The 12,614-nt window shown below is 40.3% G+C and overlaps 1 protein-coding gene across 4 annotated transcripts in view; it reads right to left on the minus strand.

The window, feature by feature from the left end:
* Positions 1 to 1,379: 1,379 nt before the first annotated feature.
* Positions 1,380 to 12,614, minus strand: part of SCUBE1 (signal peptide, CUB domain and EGF like domain containing 1) — a 203,580-nt gene continuing 192,345 nt past the window's right edge. For all 4 annotated transcript variants that reach the window (XM_075210281.1, XM_075210279.1, XM_075210280.1 and 1 more), the window contains 3 exons: positions 11,861 to 12,013; positions 9,732 to 9,811; positions 1,380 to 8,085 (listed from right to left, as the gene is read on the minus strand). In XM_075210281.1, the coding sequence (XP_075066382.1) occupies positions 7,933 to 8,085; positions 9,732 to 9,811; positions 11,861 to 12,013 (386 nt within the window). In that variant the 3' untranslated portion in view covers positions 1,380 to 7,932. The remainder of the gene's footprint in view (positions 8,086 to 9,731; positions 9,812 to 11,860; positions 12,014 to 12,614) is intronic.

A 12,614-nucleotide genomic window follows, 5' to 3' on the forward strand; every position in this document is an offset into this window, starting at 1 on the left:
CCTGTTGTTCCATTAAAGGACACAGCGGATATAAACAGAACGTCAAACATCTTACGTCCCGTCAAGTTACGGGAACTTGTAAACCGGCCACACACGGGTCATTCCCACTGCTCAGCCTGAGCGCACCGCGACAGGACTGCTGTCCAGTTTGGCCAGTAGGTGGAGATATTCAGCGCCCTGGATCGCTGGCGGCTGGATGATAACTGCACACAGATGAATAGCAGTCACAATAATCCCGTCATGATCCAGTAGATATTTACTGGGCACTATGTTAGTATTGAGGCCAAACATTCTGTCACACCAGCAGAGCTGGGTAAGGGATTGCAGGGCCTGGGGCACTGGGTGTAGCCTTGGATGCAACTTACAATGAAATTGTAAGTGCACGTTGCATTCCGTAAGTTACACGGGATTCCGAGTCGCACGGACTCAGAATACTATATAAACTGCACAGACACTCCTCTCTATCTGCCTTATGGGCCGTGTGCATGATACACTTAAGTGTATCAGTCACAGCGGAAAAATTAATAAATAAATTAATGTAATATTGTGCTCCTCCCCCCTCCTAAACAGCACTAGGGATGGTTATGATGTTTGGGAGGGTCTGCACATTTTTTTTTTACTTCTTTTCAATACTGCAAGGTCTGTAGCACCAGGAGAAAGCACCCATATTGCTAGGTCCGCCCACTACCTTCCCCGTTCCACCTCTCTAAGCGCAGGGAGGTGCAAGGAGCAGATCCGTCCTTGGCTAAAAGTGCTTTTTGCACTGATGATTTGGACTTGCGTCCGACTCCACATCAGGTCCATAGTGTTTCTCTGCCTAATGCCTGCGACTCCTCTATGCAAAGGAATGAGTCAGATTAAACAACATTCTGATGGTAAACAGCAAATAACAAGAGTCAGTGTCATTTTATCACCCAGACGAACCAATGAAGTTGTCACTTGCAGAAAAAACTCCCCGTATATATGTAGCCCTTTGGTCGGGGACACTCCCCCCTCCCCCCTTCACCACTCAGTATTTGCTCCCTTGGATGTGGCAGACAGACCCATCCTAGAAACTTAGACAGGGTGTGAGCAGTGTGTGGATTGGTTGGGGATCCTGTCCAATCAGTCAACCGATTTTCAAACCGCATTAGCAAATCAACATACAGGACCGTTCCAGATTTGTGACCATGGTCAATGCCTGGTAGACCGAGTGCCATATATAGGTTAATTGGCCGCTATCATATGTGTGTGTGTTAGTGAATTTGGACTGTAAGCTCCAATGGGACAGGAACTGATGCGAGTTCTCTGTACAGCGCTGCGGAATTAATGGCACTATATAAATAAATTAGAATGAATTAAAGATGTATGTACATCGCAGAAAGCACAGGAAACAGATGTAAAATTAAAGTCAATTTTCTTTTTTATTATCATTTAGATGCAAACTTGTTTATGGTACAACGAGACTGGCAGCTTGTCTAAGAGTATAATACAGAGTTATAATTATAAGCCTTAAGCAGAAGTGTGATGTTTTACATAGATGACCTTTTTAAAAGAATAACAAAAGGTTTAAATATTACAACTAAGACAACATATGTACATTGTATGGATGTATATTACACGCCATTTCTGGAGAGGTGAATTCACTTTTACAACGGGGAAAGCGTTTTTGTTTCATCCAGACTTGTGTTTCTTAAATTCCTATACAATATATAGTTTAAAATAGATTCTATTTTTTTTATTTTTTTAAAAATAAGCATTAAAAACAAATTAAGTGGCTTCATCTTTCCCTCCATTACAAGTATTTAATATACAAATCACGTACCATAGTGAATTTTTTTTTTTTTCCTTAAAGTGTACCTGTTGCCTAGACACAATGGAAGCAGACATTTTGTGGGCTGAACCAATCAGCCTATCAGATCACTGGGAACTAATGACATCACTGTGGTGTGAGGACTTGGCGATGTCAATGGGTCGTCTTCTTGTGGCTATTGGCTGCTCCCACAAACTGATTGCCTCCTGTATAAGGCAGTGATGCACTTTAAGTTAATGTTTGTGTTGAACATGGTAAGGTAATAAAATTGTATATCAAGCTTTTATTTTTCATTTTGTCGTAAAAGTGAATCCACCCGTAACACTAATTGCAGAATAAATAAAATACACACTACATTGTAACTGTATATATTTGAGTTTCAAAGAAAAGTGTTTTTCAAATAATTTTCTGTACAGTTTTATGGGGATTATTCGCTCATGTTGGGGAATACAAAAAGGCAAAAATATGAGATGACATTAAATTTAAAAAAACAAAAAGAAAAAAAAAAACATAGGGGTAAATGTATGAAACCTTCTAAAAAGAAAATGTGGATGTGTTGCCTATAGCAACCAGAGTCTAGAAATCGTGTTCTAGAATGTAGTAGATAAATGACGGAAAGAATCCGATTGGTTGCTGTGGGCTTTTAGAAGGTTTAATAAATATATCCCTTAGAGAGAAATGAACTTCACCGGCTAGATATAATGGTCAACAGCCCCAGACTATATTTTTCACACCTATTACATACATACATTTTTTATATATGTATATATACACACACATACTCACACATACACATCCTTGCATGCCATCCTTCCCAATACAAATGTCTTGTTTCAACTGGTGGAAACCAGAGATGCTCGGAATTGTTTTAAAGTGGTTCCTCAAATCGATTTGTTGAATCCATTCCAAAGTTTGAAAATTCACAATGAAAATTTCACATTTTAGGTTAGACTAATATACGAATAGATTCTACTACATTCAAGCTTGATGGCTATATCATATAGTATTAAGGTTACTCAAACACAGTAATGTTGGAATTACAATAAAGTCTGCTAAAACAACTATAAGATGCAGCCATGTGACCTGGAAGAGGCAACATTTTAACATTTTGTTTATCATCTTTAAGGACTCCAAACAAGAGGTCAAGGTTCACGGACCGAACGGGCCGCAGGCAATCGAATCCGCAGATTGTACAGCAAACCAACCAAAGTCAATTTAATTGCGAACAGGTCTGAATTATTGGATCATCTCTAGTTAGATCTGTCTGTGTCCCCCGGATCTCACCAGTAAAATAATATATTTAGTTTATAAAGTAAAACACGATATAACTTTTATTGCTGGACATATCAGCTCACCGTACTTTTACAGACTACATGAAGATTTGAAGTATAGTTTCAGCAGAGTTTAGGGAACCAAACTTTGTGCTACAAGACGTTCCCCACCAGTGACCGAGTGCCAGATTATATGCAGGACATTTGGAGGACACCCCCTCCCCCAACTGTCCCAATGTCTGATGGACACTCCAGGTGTTTAGTGACCCAAAGCTTATCGGCATAGCGATTTGGGACATAGTTTCTCTATAAAATGTAGATATGGTTTAATATATTTGGCGAGTGGCCAAGTTTGTCCCAATTTTTGGGGTATATGAAGGGAGGTTTGGGAACGGCCACCCACAGCCCAGAGCTGTGATACAGAAGTTGCAATACTAGGGCCTTAATATCTGTTTCTATAGTATGGCTATCCGCACAGTACAACTTCTCAGGGTCTGTATCCTAAATGATGTAATTCTCAGAATATATCTATAGTCAGTATGTATAGCATTACTTGTCTGGACACAGTAACATATAGAGCACAGGTGACACAAAACCTATATAGCAAAAAGAGGAATGGGTGCAGGGCACGCATAGAGGCGGCAGTAGTCTTGGGCGCCCGCATTTACATCCTAAATACAGTTCTGGCCCTCGGTGAAACGAGACCGCGCCATTGCTCACTTACTGTTCTAAGGAGATAGAAAAACAAAAGGTTGTGTGTCTGATGCAGGATGACCGACCTAAAACTGTGTCCTGGAACACAGAGGTCCCCTTAATGCAAGTGGAAAGTGAGGACAACCTCCCGGAAAGCCAATGACAGAGAAATCCTGATATGCCGGAGAGATTACGTGAAAGTTAGGAAGACTTATTCAGAGATAGACAATCTGTGGCTCTCCAGCCATTCTGAAACTACAAGTCCCAGCACGTCCATCACTATATCATTCATAGCAGAAATCTTTTTATGGCTACAGAAGGGACAGTGGGATGAGGCTCAGTCATGGGTGTTGGGATTCAGGTCTACAGATGTGTACATTAGATCTCTATATACTGATCCCAACGTTCTATTTTGTTCAGTATTGGAGAAGCAGAATGTTCCCGGCTTCTCCTGGCATTGACAAGGTTAATGAGAGTTGTGTTTACCTCTTTTAGAAATCCTTCCCTTATTCTGTTACGTTGTCCTACATCCATTTCCAAACCCTTTTTTTTTATCTTTACCGTCTATGTTGTCACCAGTGCCAGAGTTTGATTGTCTTGCCCCTGGATACGATGTAGCGCAGGTCTGCACACTGGAGCAGCTATGTGTCGTATCCAAGGCAAATTAAAATAAAACAACTCTGCTTAGATAATGTACAGGCTTTAGTGAAGAACAAGAAATAACATTACAGGAAGGCATGTAAAAAGCGATACATCAGAAGGTGGAAATACATTACTAAACAGGTAGATAATATATTGTCCCTGTTTATTCAACATAATAAACCCCCAACTAACTTGTTCCAAGTTGGCGTCACAGCGGCGGAACTCAGGAGGGTGACCAGACGTTGTCGTGCCCATTAATGGCTGCGGTCACCCATGTCTGCAGTCATGGAAACCATGACTGTTCTTTCGTTTCCATGATTACAGATGTTTCCAAGAAACGTCGGCCTTTATCCACCTATCTAATAAACAGCAGCAATCCAATTGTACAGCGCTACGGAATTTGCTGGCGCTAAATAAATAAATGATGATGATGATGATGATGATGAACAGTGTGTTTCTGGGTTTTAAATGGCCACTAAATCTTCATGTTCGGATATGAGCCATGAAGACAAAATAGTTTTTCTGCTGCATCGCTGGATGTATTTAGTTAAGTATAAGCCTTTTCGGTATATTCGTGTACATTAATCTGCGCAGTACTTTAAAGATTTTAATATGTATTAATGTCAAATAGCGGCTTTTGCTGCTCTTGAAGTAGTAATTTCAGGCAAAAGCCATATTTCAATTTCTGGATGAGTTCTAATAGTTTGTAGTCCCCGGCATGATGATTTTAATTAGGGATCATCATTGTAGCTTCTCTTGTTGAAAATGTCAGCTGGAAAATACTTTCACACGACGAGCGATTTGTGAGGTTTAATCACAGAACTTGGTTGTAAGTTATAGCAGCACTTTCAGATCTAAGCCAGAAAACCACCAACCAGTGATTCTAATTACCAACTACTGAGAAGGGGTTAAAACTACTTCTATCATCATCGTCACCATCATCATTTATTTATATAGCGCCACTGACTCCACAGCGCTGTACAGAGAACGCATTCACTTCAGTGCCTGCCCCATTGGAGCTTACAGTCTACATTTCCTAACACACACACAGACCGAGATAGAGACTAGGGTCAGTTTTGATAGCAGCCAATTAACCTACCAGTATGTTTTTGCAGTGTGGGAGGAAACCGGAGCACCCGGAGGAAACCCACGCAAACACAGGGAGAACATACAAACTCCACACAGATAAGGCCATGGTCGAGGAATTCAACTCATGAACCCAGTGCTGTGAGACAGAAGTGCTAACTACTGAGCCACTGTGCTACTTCTATTCTGAAAAAAACCCTAACGCAGTAGGTTCACAGGCTATTTATGAGGGAACCACTTTCCTAAAGTTTTCATGGCACTTCAGACAATATTATAATAAAACCGTGGGTACATTTTAGCAGACAACCAATATGAATTAAAGCTACATTTGTTTCATTTACAAACACACTTTTGTTCACAAATTTCCCCAATTGCATATCTTGAATTTTCTCTTTTGATTATAAACATTTATAATAACACGAACATCCTGCTCTTGTGACACCCAAATGTTCGCAGACAATGGTGGAGGAATAACGGCCTAAATGTAGGGATCACAGTGGTAGGAATAAGGATAGCACAGAAGGCAGGGGGAGAAAGAGCTGAAGGTCTGGCTCATAGCTTAAAATGACTAATTATTCTGAAAGAGATTGTAAAGCTGCAATCCCACATAGAAGGTTTATATTATTTTTAAATTTCTTTAAATGGCAAATAAGTACCTTAAAATCATGCATCTAATGGTCATTTTCTTAGCTGTCCATCTAGGAATCATATCCTTTTCAAAATTTCTCTTGAGTTTACAAACTATGGCTGCCAGTTACAGTCAGTGTCTCAAACTTCCCAGCATTTCATATGAAGGCAAATAGGGGAGGTGGGGTGTTATTGTACACAGAGCAGACAGATCAGAGGTGTGATCCAAACCCTCTCTGTTTCCTACATCATGTGACTGTGGTTGTCATGGTAGTCACATGACATTGTGCAGAATTATAACTCATTAATAGTAGCCTCAAGAAAGAGACCAAAGAAAAATGATAAGTTCTTCCTACACAGTGATTTATGGTAAAAATAAAAAAAAATCCAATTCAGGATTTTCCCTTTCTGAATATTGAAAGCTCTATACACCTCGCACCTCGAGTCTGTCATACTTCACCATCATCCAATCACCACACACAGTCACACGTTTGTCCAGGGCTGTAATTTGGGTAGTTCCAGTGGGGTCACATTACACTGAATTATTTTTTTTTCCTTTAACAAAACACAACAACTCACCTTAAAGCAGGATAGACAACCCATGGCTTATCATCTGCTGAACTACAGATCCCAGCAACCCGTGTGTCACAAGTTGTCTACCCCTGTCTTAGAGGATAAAGCAACAGCATTGGACACAGACTCTTTTGTACACAAAATATTAAAAAAAAACACAAAAAAAAACAAACCCTATACAGCCATTACATTTTTGGTTTAAGATTAGACTCCTAAAATATATAAAAAATAAAACAAAAACAAAAAAAAAAAACATTTATCTATTCCCCCTAACCATTACATACAAAATTCAAGTGCAATTTAAAATCTTAATTATACTACACACTTCGTTCTCTTGCCATAATACTCGTTTGCAGGTAGTTTCTTAAATCAACCAGGAGAAAAAAACCCCCCAAAAAAACCCCCCAAAAAAACGTGCGGCCCTCTCGCGACTTGAAATGAAAAGTTCTAACAAGCCACAAAGAAAAGGTTTGACCGTGATCCAGATTCTGCCAAAAACCCCACTAGTGTCCACGTGCTACCACTGCAGTCCACGAACTTTCCGTACCAAGTTCAGATTCCCCTTATAAGAGATCGGGCAGCCGCTGAACAATAGGAAGTGGAGAGAATATCTCACTATACGAAATAATGTCCTTGTACAGAGAGAGTAGACAAATTTTAAGAGCTGAAATAAGAGTGGCAGGTGCACCATCAAAGTAACCAGGACGGAGGATAATGTGATATTCAATATGTTTGTGTTCCGCTCCTGCTGTTCCTTGAAGCCAAGTTCTACTCGGTGCACTTGCTCACTGAGCCACACGACTTCCTATATAAGATCTGTTCAATCCCGTTGTCTGAAAGGTCTGGGTGACTATGGATAGTCTTCGCGACACTGTACAGTGCAGAAAACTTGCTTTCCAAAGGAACTTGATATCGCAGCTCTGAAGATTAGAGTCCAAGATGCAGGGTTTGGCAGGAAACTGTAGAAAGTGTGAGGATTTTATGGTGGGCAATTCTAAAGCCAAAAAAGAAAATTGCTCTGCGCGGTAGCCATCAAAAATAAATCAGTTTTCAAATAAGCCCTTTTGTTCTTTCGAACGAATGGGAACTTAATACTATAAATTAAGTCTTTCATGTGGAACAATTCCTACTGCGAAGAGGGATAAAGTATTTAGAGGAACGGGGGATTAAAACAAAATATAAACAAAAAATAATAATAATAATAATAAAAAAAAAATAAAAATACTAAATATAAAAATAAAATAAAAGCTATTTATAAGGCCGTAAAAATCTGGAAACTTTTGAGCGGAGTAGTTTAATAAAAGATCTTGGAAACATCTCTTTGGATTCCTGCGCGGTGTACTTGAAGTAATTCTGGGGATGGGCTAATACGTCAAAGAGAGCCTTGATCAACTTCTTGTCCTGTGGAACCGAAAACACAAAAACGTTTATCACTGAGAGTTCCAAAGGCCAGACTAGCAGAGTGCAGACTCCAGGGAAATATTAATGACGGATTTTGTATCCTGTCCTGAATAAGATCAATTCAACAGGTCACCTTACTAGGAACCTAGTCCATAGCTATGGAGACCCTACAACTAGGCACGTTGCTCTGCGGTCCTCTCCATCTAACCACTAGATCTTATTGCTTTAATAGTTCAACACTCACTCTTCCACCCCAGAAAATATTGTTTGTGGTCATCCTCCTCTGCTTTCAAGTGTGCTATAATCAATCTGAATCTTAAAAAATATCACTTATCCCCGATTTTGGCACCCAGCTGTCCACAAACCTTTCAAATTGCTTGGACGTACAAGCGATGAACAAGGCTTGTTTCCACCAACTGTCTTCTGAACTCCACCAATTCGACTTCCGTTCTCCAGGCTCCATGAATGGAACTTGCAAGAGAGTCAGTAACAACCCAATCACCACCAAAGCCCAGGTACGTGTGTTAATATGTCCTCCTTCTAGATCTTTCCTCTGCTTCGGACACATCGTAACAGAAGGGAATCGATCATTCCCTACAACTGCCTTCCCCCAAACACACTCTCTTGGCCTCTGTGATACAGCCTGGTGTTCACAATTCAAATGAATTATTAAGTATCTTGTCTAGGACCCCCCCTCCAAACTCTTTCCTATGGTATACAGAATCACCTTTATGCAGATAATACTTAAATCAGTATTGGCCAACAGGCGGCACCCGGGGCTTCCAGCGGCTCAAAGAGCCTTCACCAGCGGCCTTCAGTTCTATGCCCCCTGCCTGACCTATTTTCTGGGGTCATGTGGGGGGATTTTTGAGCAAGTGGGGGTCTAAGTGGCACGTGGCGGCATTTCTGTACAAGTGATGGGTGGGAGCTAAGGTCCTGCAAGAGGTTTTTTTCGTTACAGAGATTAAGGGTAATGCGTGGCCCTTTGGAAGGGTGTAGGGCTCCACCTCTGGCCCTTGAAGTGTATCAAGCTGCCAATCACTGCTATAGATTGTAAGTCCTAACAACCAGCGCCCTCTACTGTTTGTATGTTTCACCAATCAGTAAAATTGTTTACAATGCTGTAGAATATGTCCGGTGCCTTATAATTAAATGACAGCAATAGGACAGAAGAAGGTAATGGATAATTTTTGGGACTGTATAGATTACTGTAGTAGAGTACATCTCCCTCCGCAGTCAGACAGCAGCATTGATGAAGCTATGAAGATAGGAAGTACAGTTTGCATGCAGTGATGATCACGTGTGCTTATAATGTATCACACAGAGGTCACGTGTGATTGCTGTAATTCCTCATCCTATCTTGGTGGAGCAGCGAGGTCGGAGGACTTTCTAATTCTGAAATCTCGCAGAGCAATGAGGTCACTCAGACTGGAAAGTCCTCTAAGATGTGGTAGGCCAGAGACACAGGGTTAACGTAAGTGTTGTGTTATTAGGATGGGGGTATACAGTGGTGGTGGGGTAAAGGGATCTCGAGCACTTTAGCTACCGTGTGTATTCCCTGCAGAACTCAGCAGAGAGCTGACCCCACGACCCGGCTGACGACATCTGTACTTTGTAATCTTTACATTTTTATGATGTTAACATACTTTTAAGATTTCCTGGTGGTTCTCTGAAGCGTATAATCTCCCATCACGAACAATATCTTCTATTAATTGCTGGTAATCCTCTGTGAAGTGAGAAGCAGATTAAATTAGATACAGTTTATCATTTGAATAGGATCTGAAATTGGGATTATCCATCTGTAATGGGACGTGGGGTCTCGCGCATATTTCTGGGCCCAGGGGATCTACATCACACTGATTTTCTTTGTTTCTGGAATAGAAACTTAAACCCGCTCTCCTCAGTGTGGTGCTAATTAATTACTGGTGATTAGCGGTCTGATGTCTATACCAGCAGGAGCGGGGATTCATCACAGTACAGGGGGCCGGGACGTTCTTCATTTACAGAACTCATTTTATAACTTGTACAAAATGAAACAGAATTGTGGTTTTCAACAAACACATTGGGGGATATTTATGGTAACAAGGTCACAGGTAACTGCAACAAATGTGACCAAACAGATGTTTGTTTCACTGTATCACCCGCGCCAGAAAGATAACATAATCTGATTGGTTAATAGGGATTACAATACAATTTTGCACAATTATTACAGTTTTCATAAACTTCCAATGCCTTAAACAACCTCGTTGTTTTTATTATATTGTTATAATGCTCCACATGCTCCGTAGTTTAGGTACAAACACTGGCCAGCTTTATGAAAATAGAATATATTGTGTCAAATAACTTAACATATATAAAGTTATGCCGTCATAGGTTATATCACATAACACGTGTATAAAGTCATGCCGTCATAGGTGATATCACATGACACATGTATAAAGTCATGCCATCATAGGTTATATCACATGACACGTGTATAAAGTCATGCCATCATAGGTTATATCACATGACACGTGTATAAAGTCATGCCATCATAGGTGATATCACATAACACGTGTATAAAGTCATGCCATCATAGGTTATATCACATGACACGTGTATAAAGTCATGCCATCATAGGTGATATCACATGACACGTGTATAAAGTCATACCATCATAGGTGATATCACATGACACGTGTATAAAGTCATGCCATCATAGGTTATATCACATGACACGTGTATAAAGTCATGCCATCATAGGTTATATCACATGACACGTGTATAAAGTCATGCCATCATAGGTTATATCACATGACACGTGTATAAAGTCATGCCATCATAGGTTATATCACATGACACGTGTATAAAGTCATGCCATCATAGGTGATATCACATGACACGTGTATAAAGTCATGCCATCATAGGTGATATCACATGACACGTGTATAAAGTCATGCCATCATAGGTTATATCACATGACACGTGTATAAAGTCATGCCATCATAGGTTATATCACATGACACGTGTATAAAGTCATGCCATCATAGGTGATATCACATAACACGTGTATAAAGTCATGCCATCATAGGTGATATCACATGACACGTGTATAAAGTCATGCCATCATAGGTGATATCACATGACACGTGTATAAAGTCATGCCATCATAGGTGATATCACATGACACGTGTATAAAGTCATGCCATCATAGGTGATATCACATGACACGTGTATAAAGTCATGCCATCATAGGTTATATCACATGACACGTGTATAAAGTCATGCCATCATAGGTTATATCACATGACACGTGTATAAAGTCATGCCATCATAGGTTATATCACATGACACGTGTATAAAGTCATGCCATCATAGGTGATATCACATAACACGTGTATAAAGTCATGCCATCATAGGTTATATCACATAACACGTGTATAAAGTCATGCCATCATAGGTTATATCACATGACACGTGTATAAAGTCATGCCATCATAGGTGATATCACATGACACGTGTATAAAGTCATGCCATCATAGGTTATATCACATGACACGTGTATAAAGTCATGCCATCATAGGTGATATCACATGACACGTGTATAAAGTCATGCCATCATAGGTTATATCACATAACACGTGTATAAAGTCATGCCATCATAGGTTATATCACATGACACGTGTATAAAGTCATGCCATCATAGGTTATATCACATAACACGTGTATAAAGTCATGCCATCATAGGTGATATTACATAACCCGTGTATATAATAATAAAAAAAAAAGATCATACCATCATATGTGACATACGGCACTTGAAAGCCTTTCCCGCTGTTTCCTTCATTAGTCTTAAACTGGATCCACAGCTTGCGTGACCTTGACGTGAACGCTATAGGTCTCTCATACGTCTGACAGGTCTCATACGTGGTTATGGAGGTCGGAGACGCTGGGGAAACACACTCAATAGATCACATTTTCTGTTCAAGTTCATGAACACAATTAACTTCAGTCCTAATTATTATTAATGTACGTAGCATTGTGACAGGGAAACAGTGTTTCCTGCTGACCGTTGTGTACCAGACGGTGACCGGAGCGGGAATTGTAAATTTCGATCTACTAATCTGCAGGCTCATTGGTTCCTGGTGATGTGGACCTCACCCTGATCACCTAACATAGGGATCTGTCAGACTGGATCACTCGCGTCTGTTTGCTCTGGTGCAGCGAACGGGTCAGCGATCATCGATATCAATGCGTCTAACAATCTACATGCTGTAAGATTACACTGAAACCCCAGCCAAACGCGTGAGGTTCCTCCAGTCAGGTTAGAAAGATACACAATGTGAGCAAACTCCAATCATCAATCTGACAGATACCCACAGAGTATCAATATTTCCAATAAACATTCCTCCCGGTAAACCTGCATTACAGCTGTGTCTGTTCTACATTACGTTGCATCAGAACCGCAGCCCAGCGCTAAGTGACAGGTGTCAATCAAAAATATTACAAACATCTGTGTCTATAAAACGTAAACGTAGTATATGAATTGC

The sequence above is a fragment of the Mixophyes fleayi genome, chromosome 4, assembly GCF_038048845.1.
Source record: "Mixophyes fleayi isolate aMixFle1 chromosome 4, aMixFle1.hap1, whole genome shotgun sequence".
Classification (NCBI taxonomy): Eukaryota; Metazoa; Chordata; class Amphibia; order Anura; family Limnodynastidae; genus Mixophyes; species Mixophyes fleayi.